Source organism: Pristiophorus japonicus, chromosome 13 (genome assembly GCF_044704955.1).
Source record: "Pristiophorus japonicus isolate sPriJap1 chromosome 13, sPriJap1.hap1, whole genome shotgun sequence".
Taxonomy (NCBI): Eukaryota; Metazoa; Chordata; class Chondrichthyes; family Pristiophoridae; genus Pristiophorus; species Pristiophorus japonicus.
Genome location: NC_091989.1, coordinates 102,170,423 through 102,192,857, shown reverse-complemented (window position 1 = coordinate 102,192,857; position 22,435 = coordinate 102,170,423). Strand labels below are relative to the sequence as shown.

Below are 22,435 nucleotides of genomic sequence, written 5' to 3'. Positions count from 1 at the left end.
AGTCCACTTTAGCCAACTCTGCCCTCATACCTTCATAGTCTACTTTATTTAAGCTGATTATAGATCCATCTTTCTCACCCTCCATCAGGGGAAGTCATAACGGGGAACAAAGAAATGGCAGACCAATTGAACAAGTACTTTGGTTCGGTATTCACTAAGGGGGACACAAACAACCTTCTGGATATAAAAGGGGTCAGAGGGTCTCGTAAGAAGGAGGAACTGAGAGAAATCCTTATTAGTCGGGAAATTGTGTTGGGGAAATTGATGGGATTGAAGGCCGATAAATCCCCAGGGCCTGATGGTCCGCATCCCAGAGTACTTAAGGAGGTGGCCTTGGAAATAGCGGATGCATTGACAGTCATTTTCCAACATTCCATAGACTCTGGATCAGTTCCTATGGAGTGGAGGGTAGCCAATGTAACACCACTTTTTAAAAAAGGAGGGAGAGAGAAAGCAGGGAATTATAGACCGGTCAGCCTGACATCGGTAGTGGATAAAATGATGGAATCAATTATTAAGGATGTCATAGCAGCGCATTTAGAAAGAGGTGACATGATAGGTCCAAGTCAGCATGGATTTGTGAAAGGGAAATCATGCTTGACAAATCTTCTGGAATTTTTTGAGGATGTTTCCAGTAGAGTGGACAAGGGAGAACCAGTTGATGTGGTGTATTTGGACTTTCAGAAGGCCTTCGACAAGGTCCCACACAAGAGATTAATGTGCAAAGTTAAAGCACATGGAATTGAGGGTAGTGTGCTGACTTGGATTGAGAACTGGTTCGCAGACAGGAAGCAAAGAGCAGGAGTAAATGGGTACTTTTCAGAATGGCAGGCAGTGACTAGTGGGATACCGCAAGGTTCTGTGCTGGGGCCCCAGCTGTTTACATTGTACATTAATGATTTAGACGAGGGGATTCAATGTAGTATCTCCAAATTTGCGGATGACACGAAGTTGGGTGGCAGTGTGAGCTGCGAGGAGGATGCTATGAGGCTACAGAGCGACTTGGATAGGTTAGGTGAGTGGGCAAATGTATGGCAGATGAAGTATAATGTGGATAAATGTGAGGTTATCCACTTTGGTGGTAAAAACAGAGAGACAGACTATTATCTGAATGGTGACAGATTAGGAAAAAGGGAGGTGCAACGAGACCTGGGTGTCATGGTACATCAGTCATTGAAGGTTGGCATGCAGGTACAGCAAGCGGTTAAGAAATCAAATGGCATGTTGGCCTTCATAGCGAGGGGATTTGAGTACAGAGGCAGCGAAGTGTTACTACTGTACAGGGCCTTGCTGAGGCCACATCTGGAGTATTGTGTGCAGTTTTGGTCTCCTAACTTGAGGAAGAACATTCTTGGTATTGAGGGAGTGCAGCGAAAGTTCACCAGACTGATTCCCGGGATGGCGGGACTGACATATTAAGAAAGACTGGATCAACTGGGCTTGTATTCACTGGAGTTCAGAAGAATGAGAGGAGATCTCATAAAAACATTTAAAATTCTGATGGATTTAGACAGGTTAGATGCAGGAAGAATGTTCCCAATGTTGGGGAAATCCAGAACCAGGGGTCACAGTCTAAGGATAAGGGGTAAGCCATTTCGGTCTGAGATGAGGAGAAACTTCTTCACCCAGAGAGTGGTGAATCTGTGGAATTCTCTACCACAGGAAGCTTTTGAGGCCAATTCACGAAATATATTCAAAAAGGAGTTAGATGTAGTCCTTACTACTAGGGGGATCAAGGGATATGGCGAGAAAGCAGGAATGGGGTACTGAAGTTGCATGTTCAGCCATGAACTCATTGACTGGCGGTGCAGGCTCGAAGGGCCGAATGGCCTACTCCTGCACCTATTTTCTATATTTCTATGTTTCCATGTGTCTATGAATTTGAAATTCAATCATGCTATGATCACTCATTCCAAGGGGATCCTTTACGAGCAGATTGTTTATTAATCCTGTCTCATTTCACAGGACCAGATTTAAGATAGCGTGCCCCCAGATGCACTTTTTGAACATCTCCTCAAGACTACCCTGACCAATTTGATTTGTCCAATCAATATGGAGGTTAAAATCACTCTGATTATTGCTCTTCCCTTTTTACAAGCCCCGACTATTTCCTGGTCTATGCTCCGACCAACAGAATTGCTACTGTTAGGGGATATAAAAGCAGAGAAGTACTGCTACAACTGTACAGAGTATTGGTGAGGCCACACCTGGAGTAATGCATACAGTTTTCGTCTTCGTATTTAAGGAAGGATATTCTTGCATTGGAGGCTGTTCAGAGAAGATTCACGAAGTTGATTCTGGAGATGAGGGGGTTGACTTATGAGAATTGGTTGAGTAGGATTGGCCTATACACATTGGAATTCAGAAGAATGAGAGGTGATCTTATTGAAACTTGTAAGATAATGAGGGGGCTCAACAAGGTGGATGCATAGAGGATATTTCCACTCATAGGGGAAACTAAAACTAAGGGACATATTATTAGAATAAGGGGCAGCCCTTTTAAAACTGAGATTAGGAGAAATTTCTTCTCTTAGAGGGTTGTTAATCTGTGGAATTCTCTAACCCAGAGAGCTGTGGAGGCTGGGTCTTTGAATATATTTATGGTGGAGATAGATTTTTGAGCGATAAGGGAGTGAAGTGTTGTGGTGAGAGAGCAGGGAAGTGGAGCTGAGTCCATAATTAGATCAGCCATGATCTATTTGAATGGCGGAGCAGGCTCGATGGGGCCAAATGGCCTACTCCTGTTCCTATTTCTTATGTTCTTCTGAAAACCTCGTAGCGGCACTTCTGGGAAAAGTCCCACCTTTTCCTCAGTAAATTTTACTATGGTAGTCTCTTTCCAGCGGCCTGCACACTGCAGAGCTCACTGCGGGAAACCCTCATTTACAGCAGCTTCACTGCACCGCTTCCAGTGGAAGTGAACATCGCTGAAATCCTCCCCAAGCTGATTGAGGCTCGGGGAGGGAAAAATACCCGACTGCGGCAGCCGATCGATTTTTTTTGATCGACCGGCCAAAGTCCGCAGCAGCCGTCTCTTTGGGGTCGGTGAATTTCGGGCCCTAGTAATTATTGCCACAGGTTTTTTTCACTGCTTAAAGGTGAGGTATGTTGATGCTGCAGCACCTCAGTGTAGCTCGGAGGTTGGAGACTCCCAGCATTGTTGGGTGTACAGCTGCCTGAACAACCATAAGAAAAAGGACAAAGAGAAGGAGCACTTATTTACAAATGCTGATGGCAGATCGGGGTTTCCGAGGAAGCTTTGGAGGCATTGGTTTTAGCGATGGAGAGAATGCGGGCGGTCCTGTACCTTCCAACCTGCAGTAGCCCTCGCCACAAATCTGCTGGACTATGTGGAGGGAGGTGGCACACCACATCACAGATAGCACTATGATACCAGGAACTACACCCAGTGCAGGAATAAATTTAACAAGCTCACAAGAGTGGGCAGGTTGAGTGAAGGCTTCAACAAATGCTACATGCATCTGTACCACAAGCTTCACACACTGCTCAATGCACCACACCCCCCCCAACACTCACCCACCAACAATCTCTTCCAACCAACACTTACACCGACATCTCACACCTTGCACACAATGACAGCTATTCAACTATGGCAGGCACAAGGGGCATTAGCTATTGTATGCATGTGAGGTGGGTGATATATTTATGCATTTATTATTCAAATTTGGAATATTTTGTTGTGGTTCTCATTTCACCTTTGCGCCTAGGAGAATGCTGTGATATGTCATGACACAGTGATGGTATGATAGGGATGTGTTGAGCAACGGGGATCTAGGATTTCATTCATTCAAATTAGAGTCTGATGAGCCTGTCACGGACCGCCATCCGGAAACCCGATTATCCAACTGCCTCTTCTCTCCCTCCTGTTCCTCGTCTTCTTCCTCTGTGTACATGTTCCTGGCTTCCTCGTTGCCTCCGTTCCCTCCACCGTAGATTCTGGAGGGCAAGGTGGACTGCCAGTACTGCCCCATGACTTTTAGCAAGTGTTGTACATTGAATCTTTCAAGAATAAATGTACTTTTCTACTTGCCACAACACTCCTGATACCAACCTTCAAATCACTAAATAAAACTGTTGCAGTATCAGGAACTAACACACAGGAATTGTTACTTCACTAACTGATCAGATACAAGTGATTGGGGCTGATCCCTTTAAATAATGCACCTGGAGCTGGCTTCTTGGTACTACACACCAACTCTCCCTGTCAGTGTTTATGCCAGGCGGTGAGAGAAGTGGCGAGAAGCAATTTGGCAGACTGGGCGTTCAGTGAGCGTTACACACTCACTGACATAACGATCTTCATGGCGTTGAAGTCCCCAGCGATCGCTGTTACTTGTCGTGCTATCGAGGGTCCTGATTTGACTTTTGGCACTGGTTTCAACAGGAACTGTCGTTACAGCTCTCAATGGCGCATTAGTACCATTTACTGGCACTAACGGGCAGTGCTAAGGGGATGAATTTTTCCCTGACTGTACGCTTAGGACTGAACTCCAATTCTGTCCGAGGTGAAAATCAACATAGCAGTTAAAAGGAACGTTTAGTTGCTCTTATTTCTGCTTTAAAAAGTGAACCAAAAAAATCAGAAGATGGATTGACAGCACGATATGTCAATTCAGCCTATATACCTCCTGATGACAAGTTCAAGTGCAGCTTTAGTGGAGTCTTGGGATCAGGTCAACTACTTGTATTGTTAGTCAACAAAGAGCGAATGGAATGTAGGGAAGTCTAGAATACAGCGTGAATTTACAAGGGGGGATTAACAATAATTTTAAAAGGGCAACACTGGAGAGGTTCTATGGACATCTCTCTTCAACTTCTCGAAAAGTGGGGTCAGGTATCTCCCAACTACTGCCATTGTCCACCATGCACACCTAAAAACAACACTTACCAAAGCTGAATTAGGAAAGTCGATCTCTGTGAATGTTTCAGGTTTTATTTCTTGAACATAAGCAAATAAATTTTGTGTTGAGAAGGATTGATTTTCACCTTCCAATTTCATCCCCATGAGTGCTCTGTGCAGAGCGAAGATGACTTTATTACTGTAAAAGAATGGTCGTGTCAGCAAACAATCAACGAGGAAAGAACATATGAAATAGAAGTTTAAAAATCAGAATATAAGATGCAAATTTGGCTTAAAAGGCTCCACAACCTGAATTTTTTGAAATAATGAAAGTAGTTCAAGAAGTGATTTTTGAAATTCTGTATTACTTCATCAGAAATCACTGATACCGTGAGGAAAACAATCTCCTGAAATGCATTGTCGGTATGATCAGTGCTCCATGGAAATCCCAATAATTTGTAGTCAGGCTGTTCTGACCAGAATTTCCAGCTTTGAACCGACTTATTCAGGGCAAGTTCCCCAGGGGACGGTTATCCAAAACACCGTAAGGACTGGATTTTTGGTTGGAGGCTTTTTAAGGCGCTAATGGCGGCGGGCCAGTAAATTTTGCGCCGGGAAATGGTTTGTGACGGCAGCTAACAAATTCGATTGCTGCGACCTACATAAAGATAAATCACAAAAATGAAACAAACAAAAAACAATCACACCTGCCTCGTGCAGTCATTCCTTCCCTCAGCGCCGCTGGAACAGCTCTGACTGACTGCTTTCTAAGGCAGGTTGGCTACGGGGTGCTACGGGGTCAGTGCGGAACAAATTTAGAGATCGGGACAATAACGGGGGCGTTGCACACCGGTGAGATGCTCCCAGGCGGTACTGCTCAGTGCCGCCGGAGAAAGGGCACCAAATTTCCCGGTGGGGCGCTGGAAGCTGGCCGCCCGGGCGGGAATCAGTTCTAGATCCATTACCGGCCCTCTGGGATGCTAACAGAGGCGCAAGCCTTCAATCCCATCAATTTCCCTAACACAATTTCCCGCCTAATAAGGATTTTCTTCAGTTCCTCCTTTTCACTAGACCCTCGGTCCCCTAGTATTTCCGGAAGGTTTTTTGTGTCTTCTTTCGTGAAGACAGAACCAAAGTATTTGTTCAGCTGGTCTGCCATTTCTTTGTTCCCCATTATAAATTCACCTGATTCTGACTGCAAGGAACCTATGTTTGTCTTCACAAATCTTTTTCTCTTCACATATCTACAGAAGCTTTTGCAGTCAGTTTTTATGTTCCCAGCAAGCTTCCTCTCATACTCTATTTTCCACCTCCTGATTAAACCCTTTGTCCTCCTCTGCTGAATTCTAAATTTCTCCCAGCCCTCAGGTTTGCTGCTTTTTCTGGCCAATTTATATGCCTCTTCCTTAGATTTAACACTATCTCTAATTTCCCTTGTTAACCACAGTTGAGCCACCTTCCCCGTTTTCTTTTTACTCCAGACAGGGATGTACAATTGTTGAAGTTCATTCATGTGATCTTCAAATGTTTGCCATTGCCTATCCACCGTCAAACCTTTAAGTATCATTCGCCAGTCTATTCTAGCCAATTCACGTCTCATACCATTGAAATTACCTTTCCTGAAGTTCAGGACCCTATTCTCTGAATTAACTGTGTCACTCTCCATCTTAATAAAGACTTCTACCATATTATGGTCACTCTTCCCCAAGGGGCCTCGCACAACAAGATTGCTAATTAGTCCTTTCTCATTATACATCACCCAGTCTAAGATGGCCAGCCCTCTGGTTGGTTCGTCGACATATTGGTCGAGAAAACCATCCCTAATACACTCCAGGAAATTCTCCTCCACTGTACAGCTACCAGTTTGGTTCCATCATGCTGGAAATTTCTCCCTCTGCCTTACTCTGCTTTTCAGTGATGGAAAATTCTGTCAAGGTTGACAATCCACCTCTCCTCCAACAGGTCACATTTTACTTCTACTCTCACACGTCCCATTCTCCCTCTCCTCACACGTCCCATTCCCCCTCTCCTCACACCATTAACAGCTGTCCAGCTCTCCCTGCACTATTGCAGGAATTTTAAAAATTGATATTGTTGCATCATTTTTACAGGAATGATTACAGACCGCAATCTGTTGCTGCTCCATGAAACACCAAAAGTCAAAGTTAACCAGCATGCTTCGTAACACTTAAAACTCTTACGGGGAAACATTCAGTGTCGCCCCATTTGGGGGTGGTGACAAACGGCACGCACAAGATTTAGCGCCAGGCGCGGAAGTCCTGCCCCTCTCCAGAAATTCAGGTTACCGAGCCCGGACAGAAGTGACCACTAAATCAAGAACTCCACTTCCTTCCTGGAGTGCTCACGGATCGGACGCCTCAGCAGCGCTGTGCACTGGGGGGCCTTCCCTCATTTAAAGCCAACATTGGGGCCGGGGCAATGCGTGTAGCGATAACGTCACCATCTCTGGATGCAGGAGAACGGGGTGCAAAGCTATAGCGCTGCCGCTAAACTCCCACCGAATATGGCGGGTGTCGTTAACAATGCCACGTTTGGTCGCAAAATCATTTGCGCCCCATTACTAACGGGAGGCGCAAATGAGTTGAATTTCTAGCCCTTAGTACTTTACTGCAGCAACTATCATTTTTTTTGTTTATAATCATTACTGCACATTGTACAGTCTGTAACGTTGCTGTGTTAATTGTAAAGACTGATGATATTAACTGACTGACGTTTTAATATTAGTTTAATTCAGCAACTTATATTTCAATTTACTGTGTAGGATTTGAGTTTGCCTACAACAATAAGAAAGTAAATGGTTTGGTTTTATGTAGGAATCTAGGTAGTGTACTACAAAGACCAAGAAAATACAGGAAAAAACAGGAAGCTGGTATCCCTGTGTAGTTATTCCAGGTGGACAAAGCAGGAGGATAATTGGGCAGTGAGCCACTTGACTGGCTCCCCAACACCTGATGTCACATCTGGGATTTTCCACTGGAAGTGTCATGACTACAGAAAAAACATCACTGGTCATGGTACCCATCCTCAATATGGAAGTGACCCTGGCCCAAGAAAATTAGCCTGGACCAGGAGCTCAGGCAAGGGAAAACAAAATGATCCACTGCCATTGGGAAAATAGTCCCTCAACTGTCTCCCATCAAATGTTTACATGGACACTTGCAGGTAGATGTTCAATTTTCCGCCCAGGCATAAAATTGGCATTGTGGATCAACAGGAGTGAAGATTAAACTGTTTCTATAATGGACAGCTGATTAGCAATGGCAGATTTACGGCATAGTGACAAATTGCAAATCAATCCATGGATTCTGTTCAGACTAACATCGCATTCTGGAAGCACCAATTCCTACCTATCAGAAATGTGACCATCACATTGTTCCATGAGGGTGCTCACTATTTTGACTGAATCATAACTGCTATTATTTTTCTGTGTGAAAATGAGTTGCTGCTCCAAGTCATGGCACATCAGGCTGGGGTCCGAAATACCGGTGGTCGGATTTTTACCTGAATGGAGAGGAAAAAGAAAGGGTATAAAATAAATACAAGTAAAGTGCTTGCTGAGTAATTTCAGTATCCGGTGGATCTGAATGTAAGATCCCTCTGCATTTTTGAAGAACTTCTGCTTTCTGTATTACACAGGACAGATGAATCTCATACTCTGTGTACAAAGGAGAAATGTCATGGTGCTGTGACAGTTTTCTGCACAGTCATAGTTGATAACTATTAAAAAGTAGAATGGGTTTTCAGGGCAACAGGGTCTGTACCACCTGCGTGGAAGGTGTGTGCAGGGATGGGAAATTGATGGGAAACGGTCCCTGGCAGCCGGCCAGATTGACAATCTGGACGGGAAAGCCAGTGGTTTGAGGCAAAAGCTGGGGGCTGTTGGGAATGGACCTCAGCAACCGGGAAAGAGTGGGGGTTGGTGCAGATGCAGGGAGTTGAACCAGCAATCGGGAGGGAGGGGCGATCGGGAGAGATCACTGGTTATGGGGTGGAGAGAGTTGGTCAATCGTTACAGAAGATTTGCTCGAGAGGTGGGGGAAAGCACTCCTGCTCCTCCCTGGCCCACAAGCAGTGCTATAAAAAGCACTTACCTGCTGGATCCGGCTGCTCCTGCCTCCCCACAGTGGCCGGGTTTCCCGAACCCCGTTAAACTCGTGCAGGAGGTGTTAATTTCCAATCGCTGCCACAATCTCAGGAAAGGAGCCTTAATTAAATATTGTAATTATAGAACGGGTTACTCAGAGACCCTCATATCCACTGTGGTTAAAACGGAAACAGGCCCTTCACAATGGATTGGGGTCGGGGTTTCACCAATTTGATGATTTAACCGCCCCCACGACCCTCTCCTGCTCATTGTATGGTGGTTAAAGTCCACCCCCTGATTCTTCCACATTGTAAGATTCCCAAAGTCCAGGCGTTATTGATTCTAAGCAGTGTTACTGAGAGGGTCTGATAAATTTCACCATTTTCCTTATACAGACTCGGACTTATTTGTCACTGCTTCTGACAGGCTCTGACCACCAGGAGATTTTCACCATCCTTTCCCCACCCACACTGACAGGTATAGCTGTCCTGTGGACATACCCTTGTACGCTGTTATCATGGAAAAGGAGGAGCACAGGATGGAGCAAAGAAGTCTGTCAGCATTCAAGGGGAATGCACCCCACCAGATCTTCCCCCTCCTCTACAGAATACACTTCATACAAGGACCTGAGTGAGGAGATGTGTATAATAAGAGTGCCCGTCACCAAAGAGGTTCCATTATATGGCTTAAGAAATAATTCCTGAAACTGGATTATTTTAAAATGAGGTACCAGATTTAGTCCAAGATTGATTGAGTTTGTACGCTAACAGTTGGGGCCTTTCTCAAGGCTTCAGTATAATTCACAGCGGCTCTCAGCTGGCAAGAGTTCCATTGAGGCTTTATAAAGGCGGAATGTGTGGAAATTCCAGACATTTCCCTTGCCGTAGGGGAGATGGTCGGGGAAATTGCTCTCCTCCATCCCCAGCACAACTACAAGAAATGGGGCAGAATCCCGGCGGAACCGGATTCCACGCTAAATTCCAGCCACTGGTAGGACCGCCTCTTCCCCACTCTCTGCCCTCGGCCCTGACCGGAATTTCAGGCTTTGCTCCTCCCTCGAAGGTTTCAGTTACAAAACTGAACAGGACTGTACTTGTAAAATTTATATTTTGTTAAGCTGGGACATTTAGCGATGGTAGGTTTTAAAACTCCTTTGGGGGAGAAATTTGGTCGTGCTTTGAAAAAACTTGTGCCCTCCATCCAGAAATTCATCAGAATCGGTCAAGGAGCTGACAGGGGCGCGAAATCAGCGATTGCACACCAGAGCTGGGGGCGGGTGGGCGGCGATAACGAAAGTTTGGTCGGTAAATTTAGCGGATATTTTCCGTATGCGCCGAACTCCGATTTAGATCCCGGGAACGGCTGAGTCTTAAAGGTGCGGCAAGGTAAATTAGCGCATGAACAGCTCCAGCTCCACAGTGTCTTCAGAGTGCTAAAGTGGAGGAGGAAGGAGGACTACGGGCACGTTTCTCATCCACCGCCCTTGGTGCATTGTTGGAAGCAGTGGAGAGTCACTGGAATGCCCTCCAGCCGTAGAGTTTTGACAAGGCTTTGGAGGGAGATGGCACACCACGTTTCAGCCCAGAACTCAGTGGCCACAACAATAATGCAATGTCGCAATAAATTCAACGATCTTACTAGGGTCATCAGGGTGAGTACCCATTCCATTCACCTTCCGATGCTTTCATGTGCACCTCATCGTCTCACACAATGTAAAGACTTTGCAGAGCCTACCCCTTCTATAGGTCTACTCGGCCATGCTCCTCCTTGCTGAAGCCAGCCTGAGACCTCTCCGTCACCTCACCAGACATGCCCAGCCCACCCAAGTGTCTCTCACCTTCTAGCTCCTTACTCAGTCTGAGCCCACCGAGCAGCATCTTTCAACTCTTCATATTTTTCAGCCTCACACTTGCTGGTAGTTGCTTGTGCCCCAGACCCGTTCATACACCCACTGCACGATGCAACCCAGGATGAAAAGCACTTCCTCATATTACTCACGAGTACCCTACTGCAGACACATGTGACACACCAGCACCTACACAGCCACTAACAACCTTTTGTTTTTGTCATTGCAGGTCCAACTCACTGAGGTGGAGGAGCGAGTCTGCGCTCTCATAGACGCTGCAGTCGTGGCGGTGGAGGGCGGAGAGGTAGAGCCCCCGCTCGACAGTGACGGTATGTGAATGAGATGGCCGTTTTGTGTGAGTCACCTTAGCCTTGAGGCCACATGCCTTACAACAGCTTTCAACCAAAATAACGATGCCTTCCTGCCCCCCTTCCCAGCTGATAACTGCACTTCTGTTGCTTTATACTTATGATGATGAGCCAGAAGAGCAGCAGCCTGCCCGTGAGCAGATGTCTTCAGACGACGGGCAAGAAGAGGAGGAAGTGGAGAGCAGTGTGCCGGGACAGTGTGAGATGTCCTCATTTGGAGCGAGTGGGGAGAGCACCTCGATGGAAGAGGCCGTCTTCCAGGGGTTGCATGAAGCTGAGGCTCCTGGCCCCAGTGGCCTGCAGCAACGCCCAGCGCGAGGGGGCCAGCTCTCCGGTGGGTAAGTTGGCCCATGAGTCCTGCTCACAGACAACAGATGAGCGTCTGGACTTGGAGGCTATGTCCAGGGAGTCAATGCAGATGCATAGTGAGCTAATGGGTGCATTGGCGAGGATCCCACTGAGTATGGATGCATTTGCTTTGAGTGTGGTGGAGGCCACCTCAACGTTTGCATTTGTGTCTCAGCAGCCCATTGAGCCCATCCTTGGTCAGTTGCAACAGATGATGGACATCAGAAGTGACCATGGGATCCCAGACATGATGGCGTGGGCCATGGCTGACGTGGCAGCAGCCATTGAACGACAGGCCGAGACCACACCACACCTACATTCTGCCATGTCGCCAATGTGTGATGGCAACAATGCGCTGTCTGCTCTGATGCAGAGTCAAATTGATGCCACACAAGCACTGCCCCATCAGTCCAACAGGGAGGTAATGGTCCCGGGTTAGATCAGCAATCTGCGCTCCAACAGATTGCTCCGGATGCTGAGGCTATGCCCTGGGGGAGTGGCAGCCAGTTGTTCGAGATGGAATCTGATGTCCTCTCTCAAGAGCACATCATTCCAGCTTCCAACGGTGACATTTCACCTGTTATGTATGCAATAAAGGTTCAACTGAGTCCTGTTTAACTAAGCAAGATACAACCTTGCTTCTGCTTTATTTTGGACCAAAGTGCCTGACTCACAAAATGGCTGGCCTTTTACACCAGAGCAGCACCATATGCCTCCAACAATGACACCATCTGATGGCTACAAACAGCATGTACATACATGACAAAACCCTCCTCTCAGATCTTATCACAGTCTTTCACAGGTTGAGATGGTCCAGTGCTTTATGCTCCCGGGTTGACCATCTCAGTTCAATTTCGGCCTTGGGTGAATGTGCAGAGTCTGTTGTGGCTGGTGGCTGGATGGCTGACTTGTTGAAGGTGGCAGTATCCATGTCAGGAGTTGCAAGTCCATTTTTATTGAACACGTCCGTGATGGAAATTCCGGGTTCACTGATGACCCTTGAGTCCACTGAAGACTGCTGGTAGGTTGGTTGGTCATTGACAGTTTCTTTGTCCGACTGCTCTGGCTCGTCTGTGTGCCTCAGCTTTGTTTGATCCATGTGTTTCTTGCAAGTTTGCCCATTCTTGAGCTTAATAACAAATATTCTGTTGCTCTCCTTGGCCATGACTGTACCAGTGATCCATTTGGAACTCTGACCATAATTCAACACATATGCAGGATCATTAACAGAAATCACGCATGACAAAGTTGTGCGATCGTGGTACCCTTGTTGACTCTGTCTTCTGTATTCAATATGATTACTTAAATCCAGGTGTACAAGAGATAACTTGGTCTTGAGACCTCTTTTCATCATGAGTTCAGCAGGCGAGACCCCTGTGAGTACGTGGGGTCTTGTCCTGTAACTCAGCAGTATGCAAGACAAGTGGGTCTGCAGTGACCTTTGGATTACTCTCCACATGCTTTGCTTGATAATTTGTACTGCACGTTCTGCTTGCCCATTAGATGCAGGCTTGAATGGTGCTGACCTTACATGTTTTATGCTGTTAAGTTTTACAAACTCCTGAAACTCCTATCTGGTGAAGCACGACCCATTGTCACTCACCACTATGTCAGGCAGACCATGTGTCGCGAACATGACATTGAGATTCCCTATAGTTGCCGTGGACGCACTGGATGACATGATTATGCATTCTATCCATTTCGAATAAGCATCCACCACCACTAAAAACATCTTGCCCAGGGAAGGGACCTGCAAAGTCTATGTGAATCCTGGATCAAGGTTTGAATGGCCATGACCACAGACTCAGCGGTGATTCCGCTGGTGCTTTGCTGAGCTGCATGCAGGTGTTGCACTGATGCACGCTTGCTGCCAGCTCAGAATCAATTCCTGGCCACCATACGTGGGACCTGGCGATGGACTTCATCATCGCTATACCAGGGTGTGTGCTGTGTAACTCACGCACAAACTTCTCTATCCGTTTCTTAGGCATTACTCGATTGCCCCACAATATGCAATCTGCTTGAATAGACAGTTCGTCCTTGCGACAAATGTACGGTTTGGCCTCCTCGCACATTTGCTTAGGTATGGCCGACCACTCCCCTTTGAGGATGCAACCCTTTACCACCGATAATATCGGGTCCTGACTGGTCCAGGTCTTAACTTGTTGAGCCGTGACAGGGGTACCTTCACTCTCAAAGGCGTGCCTGATTAACATTAAATCTTCCGGTTGTGGCATTTCCACCTCCGGTGTGGGCAACGTCAACTGGCTCAATGCATCGACATAATTCTCTGTGCCAGTTCTGTGGCGAATGACATAATCATAGGCAGATAATGTCAGTGCCTACCTTTGGATGCAGGATGAAGTGTTGGTATTGATACCTTTACTCTCGGAAGAATGTTCCCAATGTTGGGGAAGTGCAGAACCAGGGGTCACAGTCTAAGGATAAGGGGTAAGCCATTTAGGACCGAGATGAGGAGAAACTTCTTCACCCAAAGAGTGGTGAACCTGTGAAATTCTCTACCACAGAAAGTTGTTGAGGCCAATTCACTAAATATATTCAAAAAGGAGTTAGCTGTAGTCCTTACTACTAGGGGGATCAAGGGGTATGGCGAGAAAGCAGGAAAGCAGGAAGTTGCATGTTCAGCCATGAACTCATTGAATGGCGATGCAGGCTCGAAGGGCCGAATGGCCTACTCCTGCACCTATTTTCTATCTTTCTATGTTTCTAAAACAACAAAATGAGCGGTTTATGATCGAACCTCAGACCGAACAGGTATTGATGCAGCTTTTTAACACTGTACATACATGCTAAAGCTCCTTTTTCTACCATACTGTGGGGTTCTTTCTGCTTTAGACAAACTTTTGGATGCATACGCGACAGGTTGAAGTTTCCCCGACTCATTGGCTTATTGTAACACGCAACCAATTCCATATGACGATGCTTCACAGGCCAAAACTAAACGTTTGCATGGGTCATAATGTACCAGCAGCTTGTTCGAGCAAAGCAGATTGGTGGCTTTCTCGAAAGCTCTGTATTGCAATGCGCCCCACACCCAGTTGTTGCCTTTTCTCAATAGCATGTGCATTGGTTCAAGTAAGTTTCTCAATTGAAGTTACCAAAGTAGTTGAGTAGACCCAGGAACGAATGCAACTCCGTCACGTTCTGTGGCTTGGGTGCATTCTTGATGGCTTTGGTTTTCACGTCAGTCGATCTGATGCCATTAGCGGCAATTTTCCTCCCGAGGAATTCGACCTCCGGTGCCATGAAGACGCACTTCGAGCGTTTAAGTCTGAGTCCCACTCTGTCCAAATGCAGTAGAACCTCTTCCAGGTTGTTCAGATGTTCCTTGGAGTCACGACCGGTGATCAGGATGTCATCTTGGAACACGACGGTTCTGGGAATGGACTTCAGTAGACTTTCCATATTCCTCTGGGATATTTCTGCAGCCGAGCGAATTCCAAACGGGAACCTGTGGTAAATAAACAGTCCTTTGTGCGTGTTAATGCACGCAAGTCTCTTCAACGTCTCGACCAACTATAGGCCTATGTCAAGTCCTGTTTTATGAACGACTTCCCTCCGGCTAACGTCGCAAACAAGTCATCAGCCTTCGGTAATGGGTACTGATCTTGTTTCGAAACCCTGTTGATCGTAGTCTTGTACTCTCCACAGATTCTGACTGTGCCATCCCTTTTCATCACAGGAACAATGGGGCTGGTCCATTCTTTAAATTCAACCGGTGATATGATCCCTTCACGCTGGAGTCTGTCCAGTTCAATTTCGACCTTCTCCCTCATCATATACGGCACTGCCAGAGCTTTATAATGGACGGGTCTTGCATCTGAGTCCACGTGGATCTGCACTTTGGCTCCCGTGAAGTTGCCGATACCCGGTTCGAACAGCGAGGGGAACATGTTCAATACTTGGGCACATGTATCTTCCTCCGATAACAACGCCTTTATGGCGTTCCAGTCGCATCTGATTTTGTCCAACCAGCTCCTGCCGAGCAGCTTTGGACCATTGCCTGGAACAATTCACGTGGTAACTCGTGAACTGCACCGTTATGCGACACGTTAATTTGTGCTCTGCCAATCACCTTTATCAGTTCTTTGGTGTACTTGCGCAGCTTGGCGTTAACAGGGCTCAGCCTGGGCCTCACAGTCTTAGTATCCCACAGCTTATTAAATGCCCTCTCATTCATAATCGATTGACTCGCTCCTGTGTCCAGTTCCATCGATACTGGTATCCTGTTAAACTTCACTTTAATCAAAATTGGTTTACTCTTGGGTTATGAAACAGTACGGTCTATACATTTCCTCCTCTGGCATCTTGGATTGCATATCTGGATCCGCGCTAGTCTGGCTCTCATCCTCCACATGGTGTGTCGCAGATCGCTTGCTCATCTGCGGACACTTGCGCTGGAGATGCCCCACTCTCAGACAGTCTTTGCAACTGTATTGCTTAAATCGGCACTGCTGGTGCCGATGATTTGCCCCATAACACCAACACGAAGAAGTCGGATATATTCCCGCTGGTGGACTTTGGGCAGCCACAGGTTTCACGACCGCAGCCGGAAAGGCCCTGCCATGTGCCGCTCTGCCGAACGCCGAATCAATCGCATTTCCAGGACTTGCCGAGGTTCGGTTCTTCACCGCTATTTGCTTTAGACTCCTGTCCGTCGTCATACATGATTGAGTGATCTGGATGGCCCTTTTTAAATCCAACTTCTCCACCGCCAGAAGTTTGCGCAGGATCACCTCGTGGTTGATACCGATAACAAAGAAGTTCCGCAGCATGTCTTCCCACAACGTCCCGAACTTGCACGATCCCGCTAGACATCTCAGGTCGGCAACGAATTCCGCTGGGCTCTGGCCCTCTGATCAAACGTGTGTATAAAACCTGTATCTCGAGATGATGATGCCGTCATCTGGCTTGAGGTGCTCCCGCATCAATTTACACAACCCCTCGTACATTTTCTCTGTTGGATCACTAGGCATGAGTAAATTCTTTATCAGACCATAAATCTTTGAACCGCACACAGTGAGGAACATGGCCCAGCACCGATCTGCATCATTGATCCCCTTTATTTTGTTGGCCATGAAATACTGGTTCAAACGGCTCACAAAGTCTGCCCAATCTTCTCCCTCCACAAATCGTTCTAAAAATCCAATCGTGCTAATTTTGCAAACAAAGATTCTTGCATTCTCGTCACCAAATGTTATGTATGCAATAAAGGTTCAAACTGAGTACTGTTTAACTAAGCAAGGTACAACCTTGTTCTGCTTTATTTTGCCCCAAAGTGCCTGACTCACAAAATGGCTGGTCTTTTATACCAGGGCAGAACTATGTGCTGCAAACAGCATGTACATACATGACACTGCCTTTGCACTTGCCGTGGTTTGCACCCCAGCAATCCAAGACGGGTCTGCTCATTCTCAGGCGGTGCTGCCAGCAGCCGGGCCTTCCAGGCTCAGAGTTGGTCCAGGGCGTCGTGTGAGGCCACCTGCCCGGTCTCCCTCAGACCCACAGCAGCCCTCAAATGGCCTTGCTGGAGGCACTGAGGCCCCATTGAAGAGGAGCAGTAGGCGAGGGAGGGGGGTGAGGCAGAGGGGTGGGAGATGTCAGCGGAAGATGCATTGAATGAAAGTGTCCTCATGGGACCTATGTATATATGTTGGGAAGTTTTTTGAAGGGGCGGATACTCCATGTTGTTTTATTGGAGGATGTGAGGTTTTTGGGGTTGTTTCTGGCATGTTTGCCAATGAAAATGTTAGTTGAACTGTTTCCTTCAGCGACTGGTGTCTGACTGTTCAGTTGTGACGGAGATGTGGCATTATCGTGACACAATGCGCAGTCATTATAAGCTGAATCCCTCAGCTACCTCCATTTAAGCGAAACGCTCCCTTATGAGCCGCCGCCGAATAGACATGGCGCCACCAACATTGGTAGGCTGCCTCCTCCATGGCTGCTGCTAGTCCTCGTCATGTTGCTGTTCATTCGGGGCGTCGCCAGACTCCTGTTCCTCTTCTTCCTTCTCCTCCTCCTCCTGAGGTGGGTCTGCGATACCCATTGGCAAGGCTGGCCATCATGACTGCCAAGTTGTGCAGCATGCAGCACACCACAATGAATAGTGAGTCCTGTTCAGGGGAGTATTGAAGGATGCCTCTGCAGTGGTCCAGGCATCTGAATCGTTGCTTCAGCACCCCTATAGTCTGCTCTATGATGTTGCAGGTGGTGCCATGGCTCTCACTGTAGCGTTCCTCCTGATCTGTGATAGGGTTGTGGAGAGGGGTCATTAGCCACATCACCAGGCCATATCCCTTGACCCTGAGCAGCCAGCCTGGGCCTTGCTGAGGTGCCTGAAACAGTCAAGATTCAGTGCTCTCCCGCAGGATAAAGGCATCATGTGTGCTTCCAGGATAATGAGCATTCAGTATGAGGATGCGCTGTGTGTGGATGCGCACCTGTTGCACATTTAGGGAGTGATATCCTTTTCTGTTTCTGAAGACCACTGCATTATGAAATGGTGCTCGCAAGGGCACGTGCGTGCAGTATCAATTGCTCCTCGGGAAGCTCGCTAACCTGGCAAACCCACATGCACACTCATCTTGTTTCTCCCTGTTCATCGGGAAGGTAATGAAGTCCATTCTGCATGTGTAGAGTGCCTGTGTGACATCGCGGATGCAGCGATGTGCTGCAAATTGTGAGATGCTGCATTTGTCCCCAGATGCAGCCTAGAAGGAGCCGGAGGCATAGAAGGTGAGTGCCACTGTGACCTTCACCGTGATGAGCAGCGCAGTCCTGGTGCCGATGTGAGGCTGCAGGTCTTCTGCAGGACATGGCATATCTCTGTAACGACCTCCTTTCGCCGGTAAAACCGTGGGGGGTAAGGCCTCCTGCCCTGAAGTCGAGGGGCTCTCCTCCTTCAGCCGCCAACATGCCCAACAGCCCTTCTCTGTTGCCAATGCCTTGCTTGGGCATGTAGAATGCGATGCTGGTGAACAAGTAATGCCCTGATTAAAGTTTCACAAAGAAGTTTCTCTTAAGCTGAACTGGTATGTCTGTGTGCCGCTGCAAATTCAGAGGCTCACCACCATGCTGTGTGTAAATGTTGCACTGAATGTGACCTCCGAGGGAAGTGCTTCCTCATTCCTTTAAGTAGCCACCAGTTAACCACTCTGCAAGCCTGTCCCAGCAATTTTTCCAGATGTTGTTCTTGGTGGCCGCACCTAATTTTACGACTGGGATGCAAGCGTGGGCATTGCAACAGGAATACCTCATGATCGGAATGATTGTCAGCAGCCAGGCACTACTGGTTTGCACCTCCAGTGAGTCTGTAATGAATTTTAGGTCGGGGCGCTAAATGCTGCGCTCCCGGTCGGTAACCTCTTATGCTCCAATTAACGGCCTCTCTGGCCGTTTACTGAGGCATTAGACAACTGAAAATCTAGCCCCCTTGTGTTTTGACTGAGTTACAGAAACCTCTACCAAGCTAAAACAAGAGAAAAATTCTTCAATTTTTTGCACAAGTGGCCTCACTGCAGATTTCCCTGAAAGTTTCACGTGTTCCAGGGTAAATTAATGCAATGAACATCAGGCAGGTTCCTCCTCACCAGATTTTCATCAAGATGATGTTTACTGCCTGATTGGTAAAGACAAAAACATACTCCATGAACTGACAGTCCTCAAAAAGCAGTTTTCTTGAGTACACAAGTCCTGAATAGCACCATCCTATAGTATGGCAGCTGAGGGCCCTAAATACTTCCAGAATAATGAGGAAGCCAAAAGAGGTTGAAAATTATAAGGGGTCTATGAAAAAAATCAGACTTTTCTGTCTTAATGAGCTATACTATTGGCAAATGGTTGCAGAGCAGCAGTATTGCCAATAGAAAAATGGCTGAGAGTATCCTTGCCAGCAAATCTCACTCTTCAATGGACACAGTTAACCAAGCACATAGCCAAGTGAAAAGAAGGAATGCAAGGAGTAGTACAAGTAAGAAATGCTCGGGAGGAAAACAATTTTAGTCAAGTGGAAAACAATCATTTTAGTTAGCGATTGAGACACCAATATTACAACATCTGATTGAAGACAGCCATGTCTGAGTGGTAGATTTAAAGATTAAGGGAACAGTGTAATGCCAACACCTTGCTCCAATCCCAAAAATAATGGCAAAATAGACATCCAGAGACCCGCAACATAACAATTGGGCCATGTTGGGGGTGGGGGGGGGGGGCGGGGAGCGGGGTGTGCAGGGGGAGGGGGGAGCAGGGTCACAGACAATCAAAGCAAAGATGAAAAATGCTCCCTGGAGCTAGTTCCGACACTACTTGGAAAACCTGAGGTGCAGAACCAGAGGGATAATATAGCAAAGAACAAGAGACTACCCAAAACACTAAAAGACTCACTTACAACTACAGTTCAGAGAGGGGAAATATTTATTCAGATACCTCTTAGAAAGGAGCATGTAGGGCTTTCTAGTTATGTTAGAACTCAATCTTCTGTAATGTAAGGAAAGGTTGGGGGTGGGCGATGAATGAGTGCAAATAGAGGAGATCTGGTGCAAATCTATGTTTTCTGACCGACATTGGCTCCCGGTTAAACAATGCATTGATTTCAAAATTCTCATCCTTGTTTACAAATCACTCCACGGTCTTGCCCCTCACTATCTCTGTAATCTTTTTCAGCCTCACAACCCTACAAGATGTCTGCGCTTCTCAAATTCTGGCCTCTTGAACATCTCTCATTATAAGTGATCAACCATCGGTGGCTGTGCCTTCAGCTGTTTGGGCCCTAAGCTCTGGAACTCCCTCCCGAAACCACACCGCCTCTCTACCTCTCTTTCCTCTTTAAGATGTTCCTTAAAACCTATCTCTTTAAACAAGCTTTTGGACTTCTGCCTCAATTTCTTCTTTTGTGGCTCGATGTCAAATTTATCTGTTTTGTCTTGTAACACTGTTGTGAAGTGCCTCGGGACGTTTTACTACGTTAAAGGCGCTATATTTAATAAAAGTTATTATTATTATAATAATAAGCTGTCAGAGACTGGTTATAGGAAGAACACACCAAGCTGGGGAGACTGGTGGAAACTGTAAGTCAAGCACTCTGAATATAAAATACCATTGCCATTATTATCTCATGTTTGATTCTATTCTATGAAATCTTGAGAACAATGACAATGTGGCTTTACAGCATTACCAAATCTATGGGCATAGATACAGCATGAAGCTGAAGTCTTTGGAACTATATTTTATAAGAAAGTATGCACAGGATATTTTCAATGATAAAATCTGCTATTAGTTTGGGTTTCTCCGCTACTCTGCTTCCGCCCCCCCCACCCCCGTAGTAATTCAAAATTACCCATTCAAACAGCAATTACTTCAGATTAACATTTTCCAGACCTTAATGACAGATTAAAAAAACATTTATTTGCCTGGTGAAGAGGAGATACTAGTTGTTGATTCCTAAAGTAGAAATTTATAACATCAGATCATTTTTCAATGAAATAGGTTATTCTAATCACTTGTAGGTGAAATGTGTTCATTCTATCTTACCAGGGATGTGTCATAAGAGATGTCTGCCACTGGTGTAGCGACATTGATATTAGTGGGATGGTTAGTCCGCGTTGTAATTTTAAATGGATGACCACTTGGAACAAAGTCAAAAAGGCCCTGTAAAGAAACACGATAAAAATATTACAATAAATCTGCCTAAACCAAAGATTCATCGAACAAACATTTTGAGCTTGCCAAGTAATACTAATTGTTTCATTTACTATCTTTTGGCAATAGGTCAAGGATACTCAATGAGTAGTTATCAAGGGCTGGTCTTCAATTTTCACTCATCAAAAAATAGCAAAATAATTCTAAAAAGAAAAATTATAGACTTCAATTGATAGGTTCAGAACTAGTCATTGTCATGAGAAAGCCCCCATAACTCTGATATTTCAGGGGCCACTGTATTACAGCACAGTGCACCACACAGTCCCTCCAAAAATAGAGCGCCCACCAGTCTGCCGAGGGAATCTGCCATAATAGGTAAAGGAGACCGGCATCTGGGCGCACTAGGTCCTGGCTCTGTGCTGAAATGTCTTCAATGGCCTCCCAAATATGGTCATTGTCAGAAGGGAGTCTAGGAACTCCGAATGTGAGAATTCCCAAGCCGCGGGCATTCAGTTGAACCGAAATTATAGTCGCTGTATGTATCCCTGATTGGAACAGGCATACCACACCAACCGTGGGGTCCCAGCTGACTTCAAAGCCTGGACCCCCGAAGAGGATCCGAGTATTTAAAAATTATTTTTTGAATACAGTTCCCACTGCTACATTTATCTTATAAAGGTTGGGTTCCCTGTAGTTGAGTGTCTTTGCTCACAGTTTCACAGCAGCAGAAGTTGTGAGAAGTTCTGAGAATCAGGAGGCCTCCCACAAGCAAGTGCAGAAATGACACAGGTGCAAACTATAGGTACAAACTGCAAATGTCAAATGCGACATCGACTTTTCTCCTAGATTGCGTGAAGCAGTGTCCAGGGATACATTTTCTAGACACACCCAGACAATCCAGGAGGATAGCCAAAGTAGCCTAACCCTGAGCCCTATCCACTGACCTCGGATAGAGAGAGGCAACATCAGCCAGGGTTCCTGATCCTGATCAATAATCAGTAACCCTGTGAGAGAAGCAACATCAGCCAGGGTTGCTGATCCTGATCAATAATCAGTAACCCTGTGAGAGAAGCAACATCAGCCAGGGTTCCTGATCCTGATCAATAATCAGTAAACCCTGTGAGAGAGACAACATCAGCCAGGGTTCCTGATCCTGATCAATAACCAGTAACCCTGTGAGAGAAGCAACATCAGCCAGGGTTCCTGATCCTGATCAATAATCAGTAACCCTGTGAGAGAAGCAACAT

The 22,435-nt window shown here is 46.4% G+C and overlaps 1 protein-coding gene and 1 pseudogene across 7 annotated transcripts in view; both read right to left on the bottom strand.

Moving 5' to 3' along the window:
- The window catches only part of LOC139278716 (putative nuclease HARBI1), a 52,934-nt pseudogene extending 44,657 nt beyond the window's left edge, over window positions 1-8,277 (bottom strand).
- Window positions 8,253-22,435, bottom strand: part of LOC139278713 (uncharacterized) — a 101,905-nt gene continuing 87,722 nt past the window's right edge. For 4 of the 7 annotated variants that reach the window (XM_070897782.1, XM_070897788.1, XM_070897783.1 and 1 more), the window contains 2 exons: window positions 21,081-21,197; window positions 8,253-8,383 (listed from right to left, as the gene is read on the bottom strand). In XM_070897782.1, the coding sequence (XP_070753883.1) occupies window positions 8,345-8,383; window positions 21,081-21,197 (156 nt within the window). In that variant the 3' untranslated portion in view covers window positions 8,253-8,344. Of the gene's footprint in view, window positions 8,384-21,080; window positions 21,198-22,435 lie in introns of those variants that run through there. The other 3 variants (XM_070897785.1, XM_070897786.1, XM_070897787.1) reach the window with 3 other exon arrangements.